Source organism: Crinia signifera, chromosome 3, assembly GCF_055691185.1.
Source record: "Crinia signifera chromosome 3, ASM5569118v1, whole genome shotgun sequence".
Classification (NCBI taxonomy): Eukaryota; Metazoa; Chordata; class Amphibia; order Anura; family Myobatrachidae; genus Crinia; species Crinia signifera.
The window spans coordinates 216,958,409-216,985,973 of NC_139219.1; the positions used below are offsets into that span (position 1 = coordinate 216,958,409).

Genomic DNA, 27,565 nt, shown 5'->3' on the forward strand with positions numbered 1-27,565 from the left:
GTTGCTGATCGGAATATCTGGCACTGTGGGGCATATGTGTCTCTGGCACTGTGGGGGATTATCTGGCATTGTGGGGGTATATGTGTCTCTGGCACTGTGGGGGCATATCTGGCACTGTGGGGGCATATGTGTCTCTGGCACTGTGGGGGCATATGTGTCTCTGGCACTGTGGGGGCATATGTGTCTCTGGCACTGTGGGGGCATATGTGTCTCTGGCACTGTGGGGGCATATGTGTCTCTGGCACTGTGGGGGGATATCTGGCACTGTGGGGGCATATGTGTATCTGGCACTGTGGGGGCATATCTGGCACTGTGGGGGCATATCTGGCATTGTGGGGGCATATCTGGCATTGTGGGGGCATATGTGTATCTGGCACTGTGGGGGCATATGTGTCTCTGGCACTGTGGGGGCATATGTGTATCTGGCACTGTGGGGGAATATCTGGCACTGGGGACATCATTGTGCAGTGTAATGGGCATCATGGTATGGGGCGTAATGGGCATTACGGTGTGGGGAGCATTGGGTTATTGCCATCACAGTGTGGGGTGTAATGGGCATCAAGGTGTGCGACATAATGTGTAATTAGCATCACAGTGTGAGGTGTATTGAGTAATTAGCATTGCGGTGTTGGGCGTAATGTGTAACTGGCATCACGGTGTGCAGCATAATGTGTAATTGGCATTACGGCATGTGGCTTTATATGTAATGGGTATTACAAAGTTTGCTAAAATGTGCAATCTGCAGGTACTGTACGTAATACAATCATGGTACAGGCCACGCCCCTTATGATAGACCACACCCCTAAATTTTCGGCGCGCCTACGGCGCGCACAAGCATTACGTCTTCTGGATGGTTAGGGAGGGTGGGTGTGTGTTTGGCCCTTATTCTAGTTCATTCTTTCTGACAAAATCCTTCTTAGATGTACAAAACCATGTGCACTGCAGGTGGGGTAGATGTAACATGTGCAGAGAAATTTAGATTTGTTTGAGTTATATTGTTTCTGTGCAGGGTAAATACTGACTGCTTTATTTTTACACTGCAATATAGATCTCACTTTGAAGTAAAACCCAACCCAAATCTAACTCTCTGCACAAGTTACATCTGCCCCACCTGCAGTGCACATGGTTTTGTCCATATAAGAAGGATTTTGTCATAAAGAGTGAACTAGAATAAGGCCCTGTGTGTGACACTGCGAATTCCTACACCGGGTGACACCAACCCTAGTGATGCCACTGCTCACATTGATGACCAATGGGTACCAGTGGCTGACCACACCCCTTCAGTGGGCCCCTGCGGCTATATTTCCCTGGTGGGCCCTAAATGCCCCAGTCCGACACTGTATGTAAATATACTGATCCCCTTAGGGGTAAGTGATTCTAAACAGATAGTATATTGCGTAGTGATTCGCAGACGGGGTTTAGACTGTTATTCCCAATAGGGGCTGAGTTGTCAACTATTGCTCAGAATGTTATAGTCGACAGGATGTCGTCTCTTCAGTAACAACATAACATTTGTAATTTCTATAGATGCATAAATTGTAACTTAATTCATAGAGCAATACCGGTAGTTCTTATTATCTATATAGTGGCCCAATGGCTTCTGCGGGTAAGTTTACTGTCCAGGTGAGCCTGCAGGTTGGTGGTATTGCATATACAGGAAATAGTTATTTGCAGAATCAGAGAGACACCTTATCATAGCATGATGTCACCCCTTGGCATAAGTATTGGTAGATTCCTGGATTTTTAGCAGATTATGAAGATCACAGATAAAGTGTCGACAGTCGTAGTCGACACCGTGTCAACACACAGAGAAAACCCTTATTACTATAGCACACAGTAATGGCACGCTCCAAATAGGCGTGTTTATTGTTTAGTATTTCGGGTACGATTAACCCTGGTGTGTTCCCGCTGCGTGTGAACTTAATTAATGGTTTTAATAGTGTCCCTCTTATGCATTTTGTGATCTACTTTACGGAGCAATGATCTTCACGATACTACTTATCTGTGTATTTGGCTCTCACAGGTAAATTAGCTGTCTGAGTAACATTGCAAGTTGATATCGCAAGTGTGGGAAACAGTTGTTGCAATATCCAAACAATTATTGCAACATTGTTATCCTTGGCATTTATATTGACAATTTTCTGTCTTTATTTAGTATATAATATGCAGGTTTACACATTGTTGCCTTCTAGACAGACTTTATTTCTATAACCTATTCGTACCCGAAATACTAAACAATAAACACGCCTATTTGGAGCGTGCCATTACTGTGTGCTATAGTAATAAGGGTTTTCTCTGTGTGTTGACACGGTGTCGACTACGACAGTCGACACTTTATCTGTGATCTTCATAATCTGCTAAAAATCCAGGAATCTACCAATACTTATGCCAAGGGGTGACATCATGCTATGATAAGGTGTCTCTCTGATTCTGCAAATAACTATTTCCTGTATATGCAATACCACCAACCTGCAGGCTCACCTGGACAGTAAACTTACCCGCAGAAGCCATTGGGCCACTATATAGATAATAAGAACTACCGGTATTGCTCTATGAATTAAGTTACAATTTATGCATCTATAGAAATTACAAATGTTATGTTGTTACTGAAGAGACGAAATCCTGTCGACTATAACATTCTGAGCAATAGTTGACAACTCAGCCCCTATTGGGAATAACAGTCTAAACCCCGTCTGCGAATCACTAAGGAACTCGCAATATACTATCTGTTTAGAATCACTTACCCCTAAGGGGATCAGTATATTTACATACTGACCAACCCACTGCATCTCTGGGGGTATTACATCTCATTTGAGAAATCAAGACACTGAGACACAGGAATAAATTTAAATCAAGTTTATTCAACTTGAGCATATCTTTGCCAACCCTGAGACATACCTGTTAATACAACACTACACCAGTGCGATACGAGTAGGCCACCGATTTTAATAAACACACCTATCCTTCCCCTGTATTCACGGTTCAATGTTACATGTGTGTTTTGTCATATTTCGCTAAGTTTTAACATCAATAAAGGTTATATTTTATTCATTTAAGGACCTTTGAGGTGCACCCGTTAAGGACATTCTTTTCTTTCCTCTCTCTCATTAAAGTTATCTTAATATTGTCCAGTGGTAGCACACCTCCCGTCAGTCGATTTAAAGGCAGATGCCATATCGAACTAAATTCTAGGGGGGTCCATATTTCCTCAATCACAATGAGGATCCTGTGCGGATAACCACCTCTTCCCCTTTTTGTTGCTCCCCCAGGACCAGCCACCAATGTGCAGCTTTCTCAGGATCCCCTCTCTCCCCTCCCTCCCGGAGCCACGCCCCTTCTTGCAAAGGAGTCGTACTGCTCCTTTTGGTTCTCAACTTTGATCTTCGTGCTTGCATGTCCTGCAGTGAGCTGCCCGGGTTGCCACCACAGAACAGGTACCTCCATGCTAGCAGCAGACTCAGCGGCAGTCTTCCCGGTGGGACCATGTGAGACTGGGAAAAGTAAACTGTACTAGCAACCCGGTCATCGGTAAATAGATGGTAGCAGTACTGGGGAACAGTAACCCCCCATTACAACTAGGTCAGTGTTAAACAGCTATTTGTTTTTTTTTGTGGTGGTGCAGCCAGTTTGGCAGTCTTGGCAGCAGCACTGAGCCAAGGTCCGCCAGTGCTCGCAGTGTGCTGATCCTCCTGACAGCCAGGAAGCTCCTCTGCTGCCATTGCCTCCTCGGCTGTCAGGAAAATGCTGTGGCCAAGCTTTAGCAAATATCAGTGAAGAGGGCACCAGTGCACCACCTCTTCATATTATCCTATTGCTAAACATAGAAATACATATTTTCACCATGCCACAGTATAGGCAGGAATGTTTCTATGAAAAAGGAGTCCTCTACCCTTACTACCACCCTCACCCCCACTACCTCCCTCAGCTGCCATGTGTCTGCACTACTTCTCCTACCCAGTCCCTACTACTAACACCCCAACTACCTCCCCCAGCTGCCATGTGCCACTACAACTACAGTCCCTTCTATCACGCTCACCAACTCCACCAGCTGCAATGTTGTCAAGCTCATTAAAGACTGAAACATTGGGTTCCGGCGGGCATGTAGTGAGCCGCAAGCCACAGCAGCTCCGTGGACGGTGATCGGGGCGGCACCCCAGGATCACCGCTGAGCGGTCACAGACGAAGGACTGTGTCCCCATATCTTCAGGAACAGTCCCCGCTGTATGGAGAAGTATTTGTCTCCAATGCCAGGACGCCAGCAGCAACGGAACACGATCCAGCCAAAAATCAAGATGGCGGCCGCAGCAGCTAAGACGCCCAGAGCGGGGCGCGCAGACCCATCCAGCCCTCAGATGCCTGCACTCCACTCGCAGCAGACTGATACCCACATCAGCAGCCCTCTCACCCCCACACCAAACCAGGACTGCGCGGAGAACACAGGACAGCAGTCCGCAGCCTCATACCAGGAGATGGTAAGAGCAATAAGAGACACTATCACTCCCATGTTTCAGCAGCAGGCAGACACATTTAAGTCCTCTATAGAGGAACTCAAAGGACACTTATCTCAGCTCACCCACCGTGTATCCCACAATGAATCACAAATAGGGACTGTATTCCATGAAGTGCAAGAATTAAAAGCACATAATGATGCATTACAAAAATCCTGTCATATGATGACTAATAAACTGGACGACCTCGAAAATAGGTCAAGAAGGAATAACCTGAGGCTAGTGGGGCTCCCAGAGGCAGTAAGGGGACAGGCACTGCAACACTTCATAAGGAACACTTTGCCTGAATTGCTAGATGTGACCACTGACTGCAGCGATATGGTCATAGAGCGGGCACACCGCTTGGGCCCAGAGAAGGAAGGAGCTGGTAATAGACCCAGAGTGGTAATTTTCAGGACACTAAACTATCTACATAAAGAATTGATGTGGGCAGCCTCCCGCAAAGTGAAGGGCCTGATGTGGGAAACACATAAGTTACACCTATTCCAGGACTACTCAGCTGAGGTCACCAGGGCCAGGCGGGAGTTCTCAGTGATCTGTACCCAGTTGATACGAGACAACAGGAAATTCGCGCTAATGTACCCGGCCAGATTACGGTTGTTTGAGGACGGCAACTTTAAAGATTTTTCTACACCGGGAGATGCACAAGCGTATTTAAGAGCCGGAGAAAGAGATAGCCCAACAAGAGAGTAAACGGAGCTGTTACTAGAAGTATTGAGACTATGTATAACCACTGAGGGGTGGAGGACCGGTAATTTGGGTTAAGAAATACAAATAATTGAAAAGACTCATCTAGCGGGGAAAATCCGCAAGATATGGGAAAAAGTCAGATGTTACACCTTTGATTAGTTTTGCATAGTCCACACAACAAAACCTAAAGGAGGGATACATGGACTTATGTGTAGAGATTTTTGTTTATTTGGAATGAATATTGGGGTGCCGACCCTTGTCGTTTGTCCGGGACGCTTATAGCAGATTTGATGTGCTCTGAAAGGAGCCTTTTTTCCCGGAAGTCCGAAGACAGGCAAGATATTGCCGAGGAGAAAAGTTTTCTCCGAATTTCTGTGTTTAGTTATGACCCTAGGAATGGGGTTGGAGTTACCAGTTTGTGTTTTACTATGTTCTGTAGGGGTTGGGGATGTTGGGGGAGGGAGGGAAGGGCAGGCAGGAGGGAGGGGAAACAGGTCTTGGGGCGATCTTGCAAAGATATACTAGAATTGGGATAGGATGACAGCTATGAGAGTATGCTCGTGGAATGTCGGTGGGGTGAACTCTCCTATAAAGCGTAAAAAAATACTACTGTATCTCAAAAAACAAAAAGCAGATGTTGCCTTGTTGCAGGAGACGCACCTCACCGACACAGAACATGCAAAATTGGGATCAATGGGCTATGTTGTGGCAGCTTCTGCCTCCTATGGATCTGAAGCGAGAGGAGTTATTATATTAGTCAAAGCCAAATTAAATGCGCAGATCTCCACGGTATACGTAGACCCAGAGGGCAGGGTGATCATAGTGAAAATGCAAGTGAACAAGGAACACTATGTCATTTGCAATTTATATGCTCCTAATTCCTCCTCAAAGCAGTTTTACCGCAAACTAATGTCTAAACTTTATGCACACTCGGATTCAAGACTGATTCTGGGAGGTGATTTTAATATGGTGGCCAACCCATTGATGGATAGGTCGTCCTGCCCGAGAAGGCCCCCTTCACAACCAGCAATAGATATCAAATTTATTACAGAACAACTGCATTTAATGGACTGCTGGAGATTATTATACCCTACAGATAGAGATTATACGTGCCTCTCAGCCGCACACGGTACATTGTCACGTATAGACTACTTGTTGACCTCCTCTTCCATGATGTCGGATATTCTGGATGCTGGTATAGAATCAATCTGTCTATCAGACCATTCTTTGATCTGGTGCGACATAGCCACATCGGTTGATACGGGAACACACCGCCAATGGCGATTCCCAGCGTATCTGTCCACATCCATCAAGTTCCGCAACATGTTGGAGGCAAAATGGGAGTATATACACAACAATGCAAACCAGGATTCAGACCCATTGTTACTATGGCAGACGGCAAAAGCAGTTTTAAGGGGGGAGATCATGTCCTTTGTTGGCAAATATCGTAGAGACAGAACAACACTTATTCAAAAAGCACAGGAGGAGCTAACCATGACCTTCGCGCACTACAAAACACAGGCCACTGAGGAACATAAACAGAACTATGTTAAGGCTAAAACTCATTATGATTCACTATTAGCAGTGGAGGCCACGAAGTGCATGTCCAACTCCACATTCCAGTTCTACACGCATGGTAACAAAACAGGGAGGTACCTGTCTAATTTATTTAGGGGAACTAGAACTTCGGCCGTGGTGGCTTCTCTCAAGACTCCTGAGGGAGGCATAACACATAAAGGAACAGAAATTTTAGAAGTCTTTAATAAGTTTTATACCCAACTATATAGTCAGGATCATATTGATCAGGCCAAAAAGGAAGAGTTCTGGGAAAAGGTAAGGCTGCCTGGGATCTCGGACTTGCAAAAGGAAAATATAATAGCCCCTATCACAGATGAAGAGGTCAAACAAGCCATAGGCATGTTGAAACCTTTAAAAGCCCCAGGGCCGGATGGCTTCTCGGGGGAATTTTATAAGATCCTGGCCCCAAGAATTGGGGAAACATTGAGAAAGGTATTTAACACCATAGTAAAGGGTACGCGGGTGCCATTATATTTCAATTCTGCTATTGTCAAGGTGATACCTAAACCGGGAAGGGACAAGGAAGATCCGGGAGCTTACAGACCGATCTCCCTATTAAATGTTGACTACAAGTTATTAACTAAAATTATAGCGGAGAGGCTGAAATTTATCCTGCCACAGATAGTAGACCCAGACCAAACTGGGTTCATTTGTGGTAGGCACTCAGTGGTAAACGTTCGTAAGGTTTTAACAGTGATTCAACATGGAAGGGGGACAGAAAGCCCAGGTGGCCGGGCAATTGTGTCTATGGATGCGGAGAAGGCCTTTGACCTGGTCACCTGGGACCATTTATTTGAATGTCTAACTAGATACGGATTCCCGACTCCTTTTGTAGATCTAATTAGGGGTTTGTACTGGCACCCGCGGACCCAAGTAGCCTGTAATGGATATGTCTCTGAACCGTTTGAGATACAGAGGGGCACCAGGCAGGGATGCCCCCTGTCCCCCCTACTGTTTGCTTTGGCCCTGGAGCCACTGGCGGTTGCCCTGCGCGACAGCCAGGGCTACAGAGGAATAGAGGTGGGAACCACGACAATGAAGATATGTCTTTTTGCCGATGATATGCTTTTGTTTGCCTCAGACCTGAGAAACTCGTTGCCAGCCATTTTAGATTTGATCACAGCGTTTGGCTCATTTGCAGGCTACAGGATCAACGTGGGCAAGTCCGAGGTCCTGAGGGTAGGGGGTCCAGACGAGATTTGGGAGGGCTCCCCGACATTAGATAAATTTAAGGTCACAAGGGACTCAATTAAATATTTGGGCATTAACATACCAGGAGATTTAACTAAATTATATCAACTAAACTTTACCCCTATAGTAGACAAAGTCGTTGCCATGCTGGAGAACTGGAATAATCTGCCACTATCTATGATGGGGAGGGCAGCAGCCTTACAATCCATAATATTCCCGAAGCTGTCATATTGCATCCAAATGTTACCCATAAAGCTAACAAAAAAAGATATAGCTAAATTAAATACTAGTTTTTTCAAGTTCCTATGGCAGGGAAAGAAACCAAGAATGGCTAGACACAAAACATTTATAAAAAAGGCAGAGGGAGGGTTGGGAATCCCAAATATTGTAGCATTCACTCAGGCGGTGTTCCTAAAATATGTTCTAGATTGGTTACACAATGGTCAATCCTACACGCATAAGGCTTCAGAGGAGGAATTGGTAGAGCCGTACTCGTTGGCGGCGCTGCTGCATTTACCACGAAAGGACATCCCTGCGATGGTTCTGCAAAATATACTATTTAATGACACCTACGGGATGTGGACCCAGGTAAATAAAAAACTAGGTAGAAGACATACTGTTACTAAGTTTATACCATTAATGGGTAACCCAGCATTCCCTGCGGGAATGAACACGGCAGGATACCGCAGATGGAAAGAAAAGGGAATATTGACTATAAAAGATGTGTTTGATCCGGGAGGCAGGGTGATGTCATTTCCGGATATTAAGGATAAGTACTCAATCCCAAATAGAGATATGTTTTTATATTTTCAGGTTAGGCATTACATACAATCGCTGTCACCCCCCATGGTAAACCCTGAACAACCAGATGCCTTAAAGTCAATATTTGTACTAAGCTTAACTGGGCCTTTCAGACTCCGATATATATATACAGACCTTCTCCCGGTACAACCGGAGAAGATCTGGACTGATGCCATTGCGCACTGGCAACGAGACATACCAGAGGTGACTGAGATTGACATATTTCTAAAACCCATGGAAAAAACGTTGAAATTACTCCGATCAGCCCAGATGCAAGAGGTACATATTAAGACTTTACACAGGGCATACATATCCCAAGCTCAGAGGAGACACTACGCCCCCGGGGAAACGGGGAGATGCCTGAAATGTAAGGGCACAGGAGCTGATTTTTACCACTGTATGTGGGATTGTGGCCGCATAAGAAAATTTTGGGACAAAGTGATGGGATTCATAAATGAAATATGCCACTTAAAATTGACCAAGGACCCCTTAGCCATGTTATGTGCGAATTTTGCTAACTGGAACCTACAGGGCCGCAAAACGGCTCTTGTTCCTTTTCTGACAATAGTAGTGACAGTGGCTAGGAAAACCATACTAAGGAATTGGACAGTGTCTTCTCCCCCATTCCTTCACTCAGTCAAAACGTCCCTAATAAACCTTTTACACCTAGATAGGCGAGCCACAATCCCACATGTAGAACAAGGGGTTAAGAAGTTTATGCACAAATGGGGAGTGTATATTGACACACTGGATAGTGAATCCCAGCAGCGCATTTATTCGCTATATGAAGGCACCACTTGGTACCTCACCAGATCGTTAAGCAACACTTAGATTAAACCCAAGACCTGACTGGAAGGGGGAGGGAGGGAGGGTTAGAGGGGGGTAGAGTTGGGGTTATAGTTTGTTATAGATGTAATGATTATACAAGAAAGAGAACAGTAAAATCTCAAGGTATTCAAGGCATAAAGTTTTATTGACATGTTTAGATTAATATGACATGACAATGTATGTGAAAGATGCTATACATTCAATTTCTTGTTACTACTTGATTATTGATGAAAAATAAAGAAAAACGTTTTGCAAAAAAAAAAAGACTGAAACATTGCTCCCAGACCTCACCGTCTCTGCTTCTTCTTTTGCAAATCGTGAGTGCCGCTATCTTCATATATAATAAAGAACCGGCACTCCATATTTTAAGGTCCATCCCTGCCAGCGGCTTCCAGAGGCCAGCACGGCAGTGGTGCATATGCCCAGGCTCTCTGCCATCAGAAAGGCCAGGTAAATGCATTGGCAGTCAAAACTGCACTTTTAAAAAGAGCGCCTTTTTAAAGAGGCGGAGCATATCACGGCACGGCCACTCGACTCTGTACAGCTTCCGGCTACTCCAGCACCCTCCCCACAGGGGCTGCAGATGCACGAGGCGGCGACCATTGCTGTATGGCACGCCGTGGAAGCAGATCTTCCCACCTGGCATCTGAGTGCTGTTGCCGCTGCTTCATACCTGTGGTAGGGGCCGAAACTAGGTGTTTCGGCGCCCGGGTCGGCAGTCATTTGGTGTCCCCCCCCCCCCAAAAAAAAAACAAATCACTGCCTTGGGGACAGGCAGCAGGGACTGGAGAAGGTTAACTCCGACTCCTAGCGCTGCCGGGCGGTGGGCGGGAGGCAGATTTTGAAAAGACTTGCCGGACGCTGATTGGCTGAATTCAGCGAATCGGCGTCCGGCAAGTCTTTTCAAAATCATCAGCGCTTCCCGCCGCCAGGCAAATAGCGAGCGGCTGTGTATGTCAAAAGCCGCCAGGCAAATAGCGAGCGGCTGTGTATGTGAAAGCTGCCGCTACACCAGTCCCTGGACCCCCGCTGCCAACATACCTGTGTGCAGCGTCCAGGGACTGGTGTAGCAGCAGCCTTCACTCACTCCGTCTCCTAGCGCTATCTGCCTGGCGGCGGGAAGCGCTGATGACTTTGAAAAGACTTGCCGGACGCTGATTGGCTGAATTCCGCCAATCAGCGTCCGGCAAGTCTTTTCAAAACCTGCTTCCCATTCACCGTCTGGCAGCGCTAGGAGCCGGAGTTAACCCACCAGTCCCCGGGACCCCGCGAGGACCTGGCGTAAACCCACCAGTCCCTGGACCCCCGCTGCTCATCCCAGGGACCACGCTGCCGGGACACCACACTAGCACCCCCACCCTCCAGTGCCCGGTGCGCGTGACCCCCTAGCCCCCCCTAGTTACGGCCCTGATTTCTGAGTCTCACAATGGGGGTGTAGAAGCAGGCAGGAGAGTATAAGGACTGTGTCCAAATTTAATTCCTTGCGCTCCTGTGACATTATTTGCGCTCTGTGACTTCTGTGACAGTCTCCTCTCGTGTTCAGTAATTCATCTCTTGTTTTATACTACTGTCTGTGAGTGTTTGGTGTGTGCACCATGGCAGGAGGCTCTTCTAAGAAAACTTCCTTTAAGAAATGCGGCTCCAAATTAACACCTCAGTCTGAGGGTACTATGCTATGGGATACATGTGCAGTAGGTCCCCCGGTTCTGGTCCCCGCACAGGAGGTACCAGATTAGGCCTGACTATTGTCTACTGTTATGTCTCAATTATCCTCTGAGCTGTCCACCTCAAAAAGGGATAGGGAGACTGCTAGGAGCCAGCAAGCTATTCTAACATCTGCGGTTGAGGGGTTTACTAGGGCCTTAGCTCCAGTGACTTAGCCTCCCTGACACCCCCCATTTGGTCCAAACTAAAAGGCTAGTCCTTTAGAATCCTCAATTGGAGGACACTGATGGCGAAATACCGGATTTAGCAGAGGGGGAATTTGCGGACCCTGATGAGCAGGTACTTCTGGAACAGCCAGAGTTAGCTTCTCAGGGTTTGGAGGATTTAATCCAGGCTGTTAAACTAACATTGAATGTTGTAGAGGAGGATCAAACATCCGATCGCCCTTCAGTTTTTTGTTAAAAACAAAAACGGTCAGTGGTGCTTCCTACCTCAACTGAGTAAAATGACCATTTAAAAAATTCCTGTTTATTCCCTGCAGAAAACTGTGTGAATCCCCTCCATTCATATATCCCTCTGTCTCTAGACTGTAAAAAAAGACCATTCTTTTTATACCGGAGCCTCATCCCTTAAGGACGCCTCTGACAGATGATTGGAGAGCACCCTTAAGAATATTTCTACTGGTGTATTGCAGTGTCCCGCTCAGCTGGGTTGTTGGGTCAACAAGGCCATTTAGGTCTGGGCTGGTCAGGTGGCCACCATTCTGGGGAACGATCTGGCAACTGGGGAGCTGTTATTAACAGAACACATTTGTGAAGCAGCAGGCTATCTGGTAGAGGCTTCGTCCGATGTCTGTATTATTGTTGCACGTATATCTGCACTCTCTTTGGCGAGCTCTTTGGCTACAACAGTGGCAGGCAAATGTTGATTTCAAGTGGGCTGTAGAAGCTCTGCGCTTCTCGGGAGATGCACTTTTCAAGTCTTCCTCCAAATCCTTGGCATGACTGCTTTCTGCCCCAACTAGGGGATTTCAGAGTTGTCAAGATGGTTGGGTGAAAGACCGTTTCAGGATGGATTTTCTGTTACCACCTTCTCTCAGGTTCTTTCCAACCTGTTTGCCTGTTTCTCCAGAGAAAGGCAAAAGGTTGCAGGAGGCTATCCGCAAAATCCAGGACACGGTGTGGTGATTCTGGTCCCGGCCACACAGAGAATGCTGGGCTTTTACTCAAGCCTCTTGTTAGTGCCAAAGCCTGATTGTTCATTCAGGCCTATTCTCAATCTGAAACACCTCAATCCATACCGGACGGTAACCCGTTTCAAGATGGAATCCTTGCAACCTGGGATTGTGTTTCTACAGTGGGAGGAGTTCTTGGTATCCCTCTATCAAGGATGCCTACCTGCACATACCCTTTTGGCCTCCACATCAGGCCTTACCGCGGTTTGCATTACGGGATTTTTACTTTCATTTCCAAGCCCTGCCATTCAGCCTCTTCTTTGCATCCCGAGTTTTTACCAGAGTAATGGCAACTATAATGGAAATACTGCGAGCACAGGGAGGTTACGGTTACACCTTACCCGGGTGACCTCTTACTAAAGGCGTCTTCCAGGGAGGTTCTGTTGCACAGCATCCACTTGACTCGAAAGACCCTGGTCACTCATGGGTGATCCTCAGTCTTCCGAAATCTCTCCTTCTGCCTACTCAGGGGTTGCGGTTTCTTGGGATGATTCTGAACACTGTCCTCACACAAGTTTTTCTATCTCCGGACAAGATGCAAGACCAGATGAAAAGATGCTTGAAGTGATTGTAACACCAACAGGTCTCTGTCTTTGTACACGTCTGCTCGGAAAAATGGTGGGCGCTTTTGAAGCCATACAATATAGTTAATTTCTGTCTCAGCCATTTCAAATTTGCCTTCTTCGCCAGTGGTCGGGTTCTTGTCTTTTCCTACACCAGCAAGTGACTGTCTTCACAGGCTCTATCCTCACTGGCATGGTGACTCGACTCTATGAACCTATAAGAGGACAAGAGATTAGGCATTTGAAACTGGACCCTCCTTATCACGGACAACAGTTTCCAGGGCTGGGGGGCAGTCACGCTGGGTCACCATTTCCAGGGTCTTTGGACTCCAAAGGAATCTCTGCTGTCAATCAATGTCCTTGAACTCCGATCAGTGTATTATGCTCTGCTTTAGGCGAACTTTGTACCCTGGGGCAAGGATATCAGAGTGCAGTCCGACAATGCCACCGGCGTGGCATACATAAACAAGCCATGAGGCACACGCAGCCACGCTGCCATGAAGGAGGTCAGTCGAATCTTGTTCTGGGCTTAGGTTCATGCCAGTGTAATCTCTGCTAACTTCATACCTAGCATCGACCGTTGGGAGGCCGACTACCTCAGTCGGCAGGATGTCCATCACAGGGAGTGGTGTCTTCACCCGCAGATCTTCCAGAAGCTGGTACGTCGGTGGGGGTACCCACAGATCGACATGATGGTGTCTTACCGCACCATCAGCTGCCCCTGTATTGTGCTCGCACAAGGGATCCACAGGCGGTGTCAGTGGATGCTCTCACGGCTCTGTGGGACTACCAGTTCATCTATCTTTTCCCTCCATTTCCGCTGTTGCCTCTGCTGGACGACTTGTTGTCTCAAGGCTCTTACGTCTATCGGTGTGTAAGGCATCTTCATTTGACAGCATGGTTGTTGAGAGGTACATCTTGAGGAAGGCAGGCATTTCTGCTGCTTTAATACCTACTATGATGAGGGCCAGAAAACAAGCCATGTTGGTAAATTACTATTGTATTTGGAGGGCTTATGTGGCTTAGGGGGAAATTTACTAAAGGAAATATGTAAAAAAAAGAGGTGTATTTGTATCCAGAAATACACTTATTTTTGACATTTACTATCCCGAAAATACGGCAATTCGTATTCGTATTGATGTGCTATCAATACGAATACGAATTGCCGTATTTTCGGGATAGTAAATGTCAAAAATAAGTGTATTTCTGGATACAAATACACCTATTTTTTACAAATTTCCTTTAGTAAATTTCCCCGTGTCAAGTTGGCCCATTTTCTCCTTTTCCTACAGAATTGCCTTTCTTCCAGACTCCAGGTGGGGTCTTGGAGGTTCAAGTGTCAGCCCTCTCCATTTTTTTTCTAAAGAAACTGGCCTTATTACCTCAGGTCTGTTGTGGGGAAAGGGAAATGGGGATAGACCAGGGCACAGGTGTAGAGAAATAAAGTGAAGTATGTTCGATTCCACAGTACTGTGTATTTGTAGATATGAGTACAGGACTCGTATTCAAATAAAGAATGTGGAGGTGCTCCCTAGAGAGTAAGAATATAGTATTGGGAAAGAAGGGAAAGACTCTCTTTTTGTTGGGGCACTCTTATACATTGTATAAGAGTGCCCCAACAAAAAGAGAGTCTTTTCCTTCTTTCCCAATACTTATTACCTCAGGTACAGACCTTGTTCCAGGGTGTGTTGAGAATTCAACCTCCTTTCAAGCTTCCCACAGCTCCATAGGACTTGGATGTGGTTCTGGCCTTCCTCCAATCTTCTGTATTTGAACCTTTTGGAAGAGGTGGAATTGAAATACCTTACCTGGAAGACTGTTTTGGTACTCGCTGTGGCATCGGCTAGAAGAGTGTTGGAGTTGAGCACCTTGTCTTGTTTCTCTCTTTCTCTCAATCTCTCTCTCTTTCTCTCTCTCTTTCTCTCTCTCTTTCTTTCTCTCTCTCTCTCTCTTTCTCTCTCTCTCTTTCTCTCTCTCTTTCTCTCTCTCTCTCTTTCTCTCTCTCTTTCTCTCTCTCTTTCTCGCTCTCTTTCTTTCTCGCTCTCTCTTTATCTCTTTTTCTTTCTCTCTCTCTCTCTCTTCTTTCCCCCTCTCTCTCTCGGTCAGTCACATTAATTGGCACTACTATGGTCCAAGCAGGTCAGTGCAGAGGTAAATTGCCAACGTTCCGGTCCTTTATCTCGAGTCGGTTATGTATCAGTGGCTTTAGCATGGTCCCAACACAACACTTGTGTCTTCCATGCACAGATAAGTGTTGGGTAGAAGACATGCAGCCATGAGGGCCATCAGTGTCGGTGGCCTGACTCCGATGGAAATTAAGATTTACTGGGCTATAGGTGCCTACTAGTTCCTCTGATTATGGTAAATGGGCATAGACGCAGGGCAATTTTAGCTGATTCCAAGCGATCTGATTTTGCTCATATCGCTCCGTGTGTATGCCCCGAGTGAACCCGCGCATCTCCATCGCCTGACTAGATCTTGACCTACACATTTTTTTCAGCCAACATGCGTGGAGGAAGAATAGAATAGTGTGCCCGCAGCATGGCAAGAGCAGCGGTACACTTTGACAGTGTCCATGTCGACTATGTCATCATTCGTGATAAAAACTGTGAAAAACTCATGTCGGCCTAATGCTGGTGTCGACCCTCTAACCCTGTTGACCTTAGCCATGTTAACCTTTAGTGGTCGACCAAATGCATGTTGATCTAATATTGTTCAACCTAATGACTCATACCCGTCCAATTGAGCTCTGTAAATGTCATATTTTGTAAATTCCTTAAATGCAATTCCTGGTTTGAATTGTATAGAAGGAAGAGGAGACTGATTACCTTCAGTTGCAGCATACCTTCTGAACACTGGCATGCATAATTGCAGCGGCAGCACAGGTGATTTTGCTGCTCTCTATAGGAAAAGTAGCTTTTTTAGTTGAATGATTTATGAAGCGACTCTACAGAAAATGTTGCCATGGTTAGTGAGCTAAGAGCAGTAATATAAAATAAATATTGATTTGTTTAATCATTATGGAGGGTGTGGTTCCACAGATCTGCAATAAAAAGAGACTGGGAATAGGTCGATCTCAAACGATCAATATGCAAAAGGTCAACACGATCAAAAGGTTAAAACCTATTTTGACCATGTGTGATGACCACTGCCATGTTGACCTTTTGAACCTGTTGAACTGCCTACCTTTTACCTGATGACCATTTGCGTCGACCTTTTGATTGTCAATCTTTTTACTCTAGATCAGTGGTGTCAAACTCATGGCCTTCCAGCTGTTGTGGAACTACACGTTCCAGCATGTCCTGCCACAGTTTTAGCAATCCATTATATCAAATATGTGGCAGGGTATGCTTGGATGTGTAGTTTTACAACAGCTGGAGGGCCATGAGTTTGACACCACTGCTCTAGATCTACTGTATTAACCGGATACCCATTATGTACGCGCTGTTGTGTACAAATAAATATTAAGAGAAAAAAACTACAGAGAACATACACTACGGCGACTGCGCCCCTCTGAGATGTCGCCCGCGATCCTCCTTCAGCGGCATGTGGTTCTTTTGCATGTGATATATCACATGGGATCCAAGCCAAGCCTGGCCGACTCAGAAGTAATCCAAGAGATTGGTTGTGCAGACGGTGCGACTTGCAGGCTCCGGGGGTCCATGCCTTCACAACGGACCTGCTGTCATTCACCTGCAATTTGGGATCTTTTCCTGCGATTGATCTCCACAATCGCAGGACAAGAGACCAAATTGCAGGTGAATTGCCTGGTGCATGGGGGGGCTTTAGTCATATCAGACCGTCCACTAGCTACAACTGTGATGCACAATTATTATTTATTCCCCTTTCATTTGGTTTTCCAGTCCCCAGAGTTTCCTGGGTATTTAATTCCAGATAAATGTAATGATAAAGTATTACAGACAAAATAAACCAACTGAACAAGTAGCCGTGCACAAAAGAATTGTAGAATTAGGCCATGGCCGTAGTCAGCCAGCTTGTTGCACAATTGGAATTCTTTTAAGTAGTTATCTGTAGGCTTTTTTTAATTTTGTGTGATCATTGAATAAATGCTGTTCTCATATTGGACTATGTTTTTGGATTATGCATTTGGATTTTTGGATTATGCATTTTCCTAATCCTGAAAAGTCAGTAAGGGGGACCGGCTTTGGTGACTTGCATAACCGCTGAGCCATTCGCAGGGGGCGGGGTCAGGTGCTGCCCATGGGAATGCCCAGGGTCTCCACTGACTTTCATTTGCGAAGGCAGGTAAATCATTCGATGGTCGTGGACCATCGAATGATTTCTCCTGCAGTGGCGGCCTGCGAGAGGATTGGGCAGGAGGTTGCGGGTATTTGGTGGAGTGGACTCTCTCGCACTCTATATACTGCAATCCTTGCAGTTTACTGAGTCGACCAGAATCAGCTCCTAAAATTTATCATGTGAGAATTATAGTAATGTTGTTGGACCTAATACATAATGTATAGTGTGATGTATACAAAAGCATTAAATTCTATAATTATTATCTTTCCTGCAGATGTATTTGCCAGATATATACGGTTGAGTCTCCCAGATCCAAAATACAGATAGTGAGATAGTGACACCTACACAAACATTGTTTAACGCTTAACATTATTAATTACTGTATAAATTCACCTTCAAGCTATGACTTTAAGATGTGTATGAAACATTAATGCATTCTGTGTTTGGGTCCCATCCAGTTGTGGATTTTACCTATGGGCTGAAAGACTGCCGTCCCCCCTAGGTATAATCTACCATCAATTTCTCAGGGTATGGCCCATTTTGATGCCTTTCCTTCATCCCATTCTGCTCATAGTTGAGCTCTTGACTCCTCTTTGCTGATATCTTGCCCAACACAACTGATGCATCAAGAAAGACGTATATAGAACAATGCTGGGTTTCACTGAATTAATAATACAATCAACAACTGTGTAAATCACAGAGATTTATTCTATATCAATTAAAAGAGAGAGGATGATTTACCAATAACACTCAGTACATGTATATATAAAACCAGATACAAAAATGAAATGGAACAAAAAGAGGGGGGGTGAACAATCGCACTGGCAGTGTTTATAAGGTAACCCCTTGTTTCAATCAATATTCATAGGCTTTATTATGTGGGGTGTGCTGTCACTTCAACAGTAATTTGAGCAATAACAAGGGAAGAGAAGAAAGACTGTTATGTACGTGACGCACTGTTAGGACAAGAAAAAATAATAAAATGTAACCTTTAATTGTTTATTTTAAGATTTGCGACATATAAAAACAATTGCCAAGGAGGCAAAGAGGAAGAAACAAAGTGTTTTTAAAAAAGGGGATATAGATCCTCTCAAATTGAACCCCAATGTCCTGTTCCCAGTGTAATTGCTAGATTAGGGGTGAAATGTAATAGGATGAGAGATTCAGAAAGTTAGAGATTTGGTAAGAAATCTCCAGTTTTATTAAAGTGGCAATCATTGACACAGCAAAATCAGTGTGATTTTGCTGTGTAAATGATTGCCACTTTAAAAAAACTGGAGATTTCTTACCAAATCTCTCACTTTCTGAATCTCTCATCCTATTACATTTCACCCTGGGTGCGTGTTGCTGTATATCTTACAGTGTGTACCCACTCATGAAATGAACAAATCTGTTACAATTTTCACTTAATTAAGTTACTTTTGTTTAATATTAGTTTATAACACAGATTGCTCCCAAGGACTGTGCAGATAAATTAGGACAGCAAAGTAAATATGTCTGTTTGGTCCTTTTAAACATCAAAAAAAGGGGTTGCCGCCTAGTATCTGCACAGATATTGCGCAGTGTGTAGCACAGTCTTAAATAATAACAGACTACGGGGCCGGCTGGTAGTATACGTGACGTATTTCACATCTAAAGTGTACCCGTTAGATCTGATATTGGGAACACAAATCGGCTGTTAGTGTTCTCCGCCGTTTGTTTGATTACGTATGCCACTGTTCCCGGCTGTGCTGGTAGTGCGTCGGTGTGTGAAATATTCCCAGGGCCGGTGCAAGGCACTGGAGCGCCCCAGGCGAGTCGGGGTGGGGGCGCCCCGGTGCCGGGGGGGGGGGAGCACCTGTCCTGCGGCGCTGTGTATTTAAATCTGGCAGCGGAGGCAGCGGGGGGTCCCTGCCGGGCTATGCGGAAGCGCTTCTAGTGTGAAAACACTGGCAGCACGCTGATTGGCTGAGATCAGCCTGCGCCGTGCTGCCAGAGTTTTCACACTAGAAGCGCTTCCGCATAGCCTGGCGGATAGCGCTCGTGATTTCTAATGGACTGCAGGGACCCCCGCTGCCTCCGCCGCCAGATTTAAATACACAGCGCCGTAGGACAGGTAACCGGGCGGCACAAAATGCCGCCCTCCAGTGGCCGGCGCCCTAGGCAAATGCCTAGATTTGCCTAGTGGTGGCGCCGGCCCTGAATATTCCCATGTCCCCTTCCCCCATGAAATGTATTTTGATTGATGTATAGGGCGTTACAGTATCCACTCACAGAGGGCGCATCTGATAGGAGCTGTGGGGTCAGAACCTGACCACAGTCTCCCAAGACTCAGATGTGATTACAGCACGCCAGTGCAGATACAGCACCCGGCCGATGCGTCCCTCTGTTAGGCGCAGTGTCAAGTGACGGAGCGCGACGCGGGTCTGCGAGTTGGAGAATCACAGCCTTACCACTGACTGTGATCTCCCCACAGACACTGACGCACTACCAGCACAGCCGGGAACAGTGGCATACGTAACCAAACAAACGGCGGAGAACACTAACAGCCGATTTGTGTTCCCAATATCAGATCTAACGGGTACACTTTAGATGTGAAATACGGCACGTATACTACCAGCCGGCCCCGTAGTCTGTTATTATTTAAGACTGTGCTACACACTGCGCAATATCTGTGCAGATACTAGGCGGCAACCCCTTTTTTTGATGTTTAAAAGGACCAAACAGACATATTTACTTTGCTGTCCTAATTTATCTGCACAGTCCTTGGGAGCAATCTGTGTTATAAACTAATATTAAACAAAAGTAACTTAATTAAGTGAAAATTGTAACAGATTTGTTCATTTCATGAGTGGGTACACACTGTAAGATATACAGCAACACGCACCTAATCTAGCAATTACACTGGGAACAGGACATTGGGGTTCAATTTGAGAGGATCTATATCCACTTTTTTAAAAACACTTTGTTTCTTCCTCTTTGCCTCCTTGGCAATTGTTTTTATATGTCGCAAATCTTAAAATAAACAATTAAAGGTTACATTTTATTAATTTTTCTTGTCCTAACAGTGCGTCACGTACATAACAAAAATGAAATGTCAGAGTGCACACACAGCTCCTTGATCATGAATATATGGTTATAAATGTAAACCACAGATGCAATTTTGATCAGTTTAAGTGGATTCAAGAGTAATTTCAACTTCTGCATGTTCAGTGGGAGTGACAGAGCACAAGAAGATAAAATCCAATACATAATGATTTATTCCGTTCGGATTCCCAGCGGGAGGATTGTTACCCGGTGATGCATCATCCAGAGTTCCTCTCCTATCCCCCCTTTCTCTTTCTTGTCCTAACACCCCCAGACCTGTCTCTTTCCCTCTAAGGCCCTTATTCAGATCTCATCGCAGTACAAATGTGTTCTCAAAATGGGCAAAACCATGTGCACTGCAGGTGGGGCAGATGTAACATGTGCAGAGAGAGTTACATTTGGGTGGGGTGTGTTGAAACTGAAATCTAAATTTCAGTGTAAAAATAATGCAGCCAGTATTTACCCTGCACAGAAGCAAAATAACTCACACAAATCTAACTCTCTCTATACATGTTACATCTGACCCACCTGCAGTGCACATGGTTTTGCCCATTTTGAGAACAAATTTGTACTGTGATCAAATTTGAATAAGGGCCTAAGTCCCCACTTTTACAACTTGCATAGCTCACTATACAGCTGTGGATGTATACTCCCTCCCAATTTATCTTTATAGAATTCTTATTATGCATATTTTACAAGGAAAATGTACAGTTATATCGCTGACTAGACTTCAAATCAGTGCAATACTTGCTATCCTGTTCCCTTTTCTTTTTCTGTACCCCCTTCCTTACAGCTCATTATAAAAATAATACAATTCTTGTTCAATAAATAAAGACACTTCAGCAAACTCCTTTCCTTTTCTAACACTGTATTTGAATGTATTCTGCGTAACATCATCTTCTTTGCTGAAATTCAGAAATGGCTTTTTCCGAGGTTTACGGATTTTGGGTACTGACAAAGGACGTACCTGAGCCATATTGACGTGTTTGACTAAGTGACATTGTGCACTTTTTCTCAAATTCAGGGAAGCAGATTTATTTTCTGAAAACAAATGATAAAAAATATTTTTAATGAGTGGAGTATGATTGGTCATTTGGTGCAAAACCATTGTATAGAATCTAGAAGATTTGCTGTTCTGATTTCTGAAAGGATTGTACGGAGAGCGAGTATTGGGTTCACCCTGGGCAGTAGTGGTAGGACGCCTCTTGGAGTGAGCTGCGGGTTGGATCTGGGTTATTGGAGGCAGTGGGGTTCTGGTGTTTCCAGCAGGTTTGACTTTGAATGATTTGGAGGGCTTCACCTGGGATGGCACAGTAGGTTGCTTCTGTTTGGTTAATGCAGATTTCTTTTTAGTAGTAGCAGGATTGGCTTGTGTAGGATCGGCTTTATCCTGTTTGGTTTTTCTGTGTCTCCTTTTCACTTTTTTCTTGGTGGTTGGAGCCGGATTACCCTGCGGGTTTGAAGAAGATGTCATTTTGCATTGTGCAGGGGGGCTGCTTTGGGGGGATAGGTAAGATTTACTCTTGAGGAGTGGAAGATTGTTGCCCTTCTTATCTGGAGTTATTGAAGATGCATTACCCTGTATGGTTGTATCTGGATTGTTAATATGGTTGACGGTAGATACTTGCTCTGTACATGGGGCAGGATTGCTGGGAAGTAAAGTTAAATCTCTTTCTTTTCTCATCAATAAAGCCTGCATGTACGTAGACAGGGGAATACTTGCTGTCCCGTGGTATAAGCTTCCTGTTGTTAAGCAATAGATTTGTCCTGTTGCGGGACACTGCAGATAATTCATATTAGGATTGAATTTGTTTGCCGTTAAAGGCACAAATAGGTGGTATTTATCAAATATCGGGATGGTTGCTGCTGGGTGCGACATGGCCAGTGTAGAGGTAAGGGATAATTATAATGGAAATATTGTGCTGATTCAAGCACTATGGTAGCGCCGACGTTCTGAGCTTGTTCATTGGCACGTTCTCTTCTCTGATTACTCTAAAGAAAAAAAGAAGATTTGGTGAGATGTTCATCTTTTCCATGTGAGCCCCCTGCTACCACATAACAGCATACATGTATTCTTCTATTTCTCATGTGCCTTGCTGGTGACCGCTGAGGAATAAAATGAAGGCCTTATTCTTTTACATGCTTGTTAGCAGTCATGTACTGTGGGGGGTAAAGTCCTTACAGTGACTCCTAGGTGGCTGTGCCAATGTAACTTACTGATGGCGGTATACGGTCACTAGATCAACAGTCAAAAGGTCAACATGCATTGGGTTGACCAATGAATGTCGACCGGCCTTAGGTCGCCATATGAAAAGGGATGACATGGCTTAGGTTGACAGGGTCTAAAGGTCAACAAAAACATTAGGTCAACATTGGATGGTCCACAGTCAAAAGATCGAAAAGATGTGCCTACAGGCAGTATTTCATGCCCTACCATCCACTAGGGCAGGCATGTCCAAAGTCAGGCCCAGGGGCTAAATGCAGCCCGTGCTGTCATTTGAAGTGGCCCATAGCCTCCAGCTGGAAGCGGGCAGAGCATCAGATGTGGGAAGCACAGCACAGGACACTAAAGGTGGGGCCTGGCGAGCGCGCCTTTACCTTGCTGTCTGCTGCAGTGAGGAGGTGCCGGCCGCCACAGTCAGATGTGTTTGGCATCCTACCCCTGCAATCGTATATCACCCTCCTCCACAATCACAGAGATAGTAGTGTTTGGGGAGAGGGGCAGCAAGGGGGAAGCTTGCTCCTGTAACATGCAGAGTGGAGGAGGGCAACAGCAGGAGCCCAAGCATCTCCTGTCCTTGCAGTGCCTGCTTTGCCTCTCCTTCCTCTGGCTCACACAAGGGGCTGAGAAAGATACAGAGAAGGGAGGGGGCAGAGTGGGGGACATACAGTGAAGGAGGGTCAGGCTGGGGGACATACAGTGAATGGAGGCAGTGATGGCCATTCAGAGAAGGGGGAGCAGGGGCAGGCTGGGGGACATACAGTGAATGGGGGCAGAGTGGGGTACATAGTGAATGGGGGTCATACAGTGAATGGGGTTCATACAGTGAAGGAGGGTCAGGCTTGGGGACATACAATGAATGGATGCACTGATGGACATTAAGAGAAGGGGGCAGGCTTGGGGACAGAGTGAATGGGTGCAGAGTGGGGAACATATAGTGAATGGGGGAATACAGTGAAGGAGGGGCAGGCTGGGGGACATACAGGGAATGGGGGCAGAGTGTGGGACCATTCTGATGTGATTAATGATTCAAAGAATGTCAGGCTGAATGGTCGGCCCCCACACATTTACACTTCACCAAATCTGGCCCTCGTCGCAAAAAGTTTGGACACCCCTGCACTATCATGGGTCTTCAAACTGCGGCCCTCCAGATGTTGTGAAACTACAAATCCCAGCATGCCTTGCCACAGTTTTGCTATAAGGGAGTGTTAAAACTGTGGCAAGGCATGCTGGAATTTGTAGTTTCACAACATCTGGAGGGCCAAAGTTTGAAGACCCATGCACTAGGGCATGGAGGGAGAATTTAGTAGTGTACCAAGCGTAGTGAGACACTGAGCCCGAAGCATGGCGAGTGGATGCAGTGCACTTTTTCGGTGTTCATGTCAACTATGTCGACATTTGGGACAAAAACCCATAAAAAAACATGTTGACCTCTTGACTGTCGACCTTCTCAATGTTGATCTAATGCTTGTGTCATCCTTTTGACCCTGTCGACCTAAGCCATGTCACCTTCAGAGGTCGACCCAATGCATGTCGACCTAATGATCCACACCGCTGATGGCACATTTTACTTTATGTACAATGTGGTACAGTGCGAGCTAGTCAGCCTAAAGCCAAAATCTCCTACACACCACAATATTCTCACACATATGTATAACCTTTGTTACGTGCACATGGGCAGTATGACTGGCGAGTCTGTGAGTGCCTATACATGTGTGTTTAGCAGCATCACAAGGGGAGCTACAGTACATCTGTATTAGCCTAGGGCACCTGGAACCTTTCAATAAGGCCATGACTGTAGAGGAATCTCTCACCAGTAAGGAGAATAAGCCCTCCTTGCCATTTAAATTCACATATCCCAAAAGGTACATTACTAGAGAGAAGTGTTCAGCTGCAGTAAATGGTAATGTGATTATGTGACGCTGCAGTGTATAACCAGCATCAGGGGGGTTTAGGGTCCATGGGTAAGCTACATCTCTGCCCTTTCATTTCTGGCAGCATAGTTGGGACTGGAGGGATTCTGGGATTTGGCCCCAAAATTGCTGAGAATTTGAATCCCGGGATCGGAGCTTCCAGTCCTGGGATTTTGCAATTAGACTGTGCATACAGTACGTAGTTTTTGTTTTTTTATTAGGGAAGCAAAACCCAGGAGTCCCGGGATTGAGCATTTTTCAATCCCAAATCCCAGAATTGAAAAAATGCCCTGGGATTCTCATCCCTAGTGTCCGGGTTTATGACTCTACGCTACTGTATAAAATTGAAAGGTAATCACTGCTGAGCTGGCGAAACAAGACTTCATAGAGATAGGTTTTATTATATGGGTGCAGTCGGTGTGGCTCCCCTGAATCCAATAACTCATGTTCACTGCACACCCTACACCAGTGGTAGCCAACTACGGTCCTCGAGAGCTACCAACAGTTCACATTTTCCAGACAACCTAGCTGCTGCAAAGGTGCACTCATTACTAGCTGAAACATTTTAAATATCCACAGGTGGAGCTTATTACTTCACTTGTGATTCTGTGAGGAGATTTGGAAAACATTAAAGGTGCGTACACACAGGGCAATATATTGCCCAGCAATCATATTGCTCAGTGTCCCGTTTTCATCTGCGACCAGAGATGGTCGCAGATGAAAATGTCACACTGCCGGGAGAAGAGGCAGTGGAAATCGTTGGTCGGAGAAGCATGCTCCTCCGACCAGCGACCATTCAGGGGCTGAAAATGGGAGCGCGCACCCGGCGATTTATCGCTGGTGCACACTCCAATCACTGGCACTGGCTCAGCAACCATATTTTTAGCGATATTTGCAATAATCGCCCCCATGTGTACGCACCTTAACTGTTGGTAGCTCTCGAGGACTGGAGTTGGCAACCCCAGCCCTACACCAATGACCAGTGTTCCAACTGTTACCTACCCAACAAGTGGTACATTGAAATGGATATATATATACATATTTATTTGCATATTTTACTCACTGGTTATTGCATATTTTACCTAAAAGCTAGTGATGATGCATATTTTTTCTAAGGGGGGCACTTCACTTATAGGCCCCGCCCCCTTTTCACCCGTGAATCACGGCACTGCTTTGACCTACTGCTGCTGGCCAGGTAGTGGTAGAGTGTGCAGGCCGGGCCAATATGTGCGCAGTGTGGGGGACCGTGGATGCAGGGGCGTAACTATAGCACCGCAGCCCCCGCCACCACGGGGGGGGGAGGGGGGCACTGTGCATGTGGGGGCGCCGGGGGCTGCGGTGCTATAGTTACCCCCCCCCCCCAATCCCCCGCAGACTTACGTATCTTGCTGGTCCCGGCGGCTCCGTTCTTCTGATGAGGACCACAACAAAATGGCCGCCCCCATATAGCAAACAGTTCTCTGAAACTGTCTGCTGTACGGGGGGCGGCCATTTTGTGGTGGTCCTCAGCAGATGAACGGACGGAGCCGCCGGGACCAGCGCGATAGGTAAGATTGCGGGGGAGGGGGTTAGCATAGGCGGCGGGGCGGCCGGGGGGGGTGCTTCACGGGGCGGCGGCGGGGGGTGGGTATGGGCGCCCCCCCCTAACGGCAGGGGGGGGCGCCCAAAACGTAGCTACGCCACTGCGTGGATGTATGCTAGGTCTGACACTGCTCTAGGCTGCCAATCCATTTTAATAAAAGTCAGTTGGGGCGGATGCCATTACGAAGTTTCTGAACCTTTGCCTGCCCCTGGCCTGGGACTTTGCGCTAAGAGAGAGACTAATGCAGCAGAGGAGGTGGGCGGAAGGGATGTGACATCACACGGCAAGGAGGAAACGCCAGGTCAAAGGGAGTATGCGGTGCAGGGAGGAAGCCTTCAACTGCGCCGCACTCACATGCTATGCTGACATTTGTTCCATCAGCGCTGGAGATGAGGGTTTGTGTAGTTGATGCCTAGGACACTGCAGTTTGCTGTTGCAGCCAGGAAGAAAAAAACAATAAGTGCTAACATAGCACCCAAATTCAAATACTGCGCAGTTACCTCTGTGGATGTAGAACAGTCCTTTTCCACTTTTCAAAATATTTTAAATGATCGAAGAAGACACAATCTTACTACCGAACATTTAGAACAGTACCTGATTGTTTACTTTTTCAAGAGTAACAAAATGTAAAAAAATTGTTAATTATCAATATGTTATTCTACTGCTTACTAATTGTATGCTGATTTTTAAATAAATAAGTTACAAATTACTTTTTTTAGTATTTAATGTAGCATATTTTAACACTTTTCATGCATATTAGCATGCATATTTCAAGCTTTTTATGTTGCATATAATCCTGTCTCTTAATAACACTGTAGAAAGAGGTCAAAGATGTTACATTATCAGACATAATAAATAAAGAATAAAAGAGAATAAAGAGGAAAATATTGCATTATATTAATATTAGATTAGATTATTCCCACCTATCTCAATGTTGTCAGTCCCTGTCACAGTCACGAATGTCTGGATCCTGCACTGGACTCAGGAACAGTACATTTATTTGGTTACAGCTGCCTTGTTTACATGCTCCTTCTGAGTTTCGATTTCCTTTCTGTGACACATTTTTCCTCCACCCCCTTATGTTCAGCTGCTCTGAGCAGCAACTGCAAATACAATATGTTATTATCTCAGGGTTGCCTACCTGACCCTCTCCTTCAGGGAGAAAATGCTCTGTTCCTGGCCAGGTGTGGTTTGTTAGGTCTACACCAACTAGGTGACAGACAGCAAGGTCAACGTGGGTTTTTTTCACTGTGTTTTTTTTTTTACTTGAATGTCGACACAGTCGACATGGACACAGTTTGAAGTGCAACGCATCCCTTCACTCGCAATGCTTCGGGCACTATTTTATTATCCCACCATGCCTAGTGTATGGTAGGGCATAAAATACCACCTGTCCGCTCAAAAAAACAGTGAAAAACCCTATGTAGACCTTTTCACTGTAGACCTAGACCCATGTCGTCCTTGC

The 27,565-nt window shown here is 45.7% G+C and overlaps 1 protein-coding gene across 1 annotated transcript; it reads right to left on the reverse strand.

The window, feature by feature from the left end:
* Positions 1 to 20,319: 20,319 nt before the first annotated feature.
* Positions 20,320 to 27,158, reverse strand: LOC146064210 (uncharacterized). The gene is made up of 3 exons (XM_083177437.1): positions 27,024 to 27,158; positions 20,980 to 22,376; positions 20,320 to 20,674 (listed from the first exon to the last, which is right to left on the reverse strand). Exon 2 carries the CDS (start codon positions 22,261 to 22,263, stop codon positions 21,172 to 21,174), a length of 1,092 nt encoding a protein of 363 aa, XP_083033563.1. The 5' UTR covers positions 22,264 to 22,376; positions 27,024 to 27,158; the 3' UTR covers positions 20,320 to 20,674; positions 20,980 to 21,171.
* Between the last annotated feature and the right edge of the window lie 407 nt (positions 27,159 to 27,565).

Excerpts from the sequence above, each read along its gene's own strand:
- LOC146064210 (XM_083177437.1), bottom strand. The coding sequence starts at position 22,263 with ATGTCGCACCCAGCAGCAACCATCCCGATATTTGATAAATACCACCTA.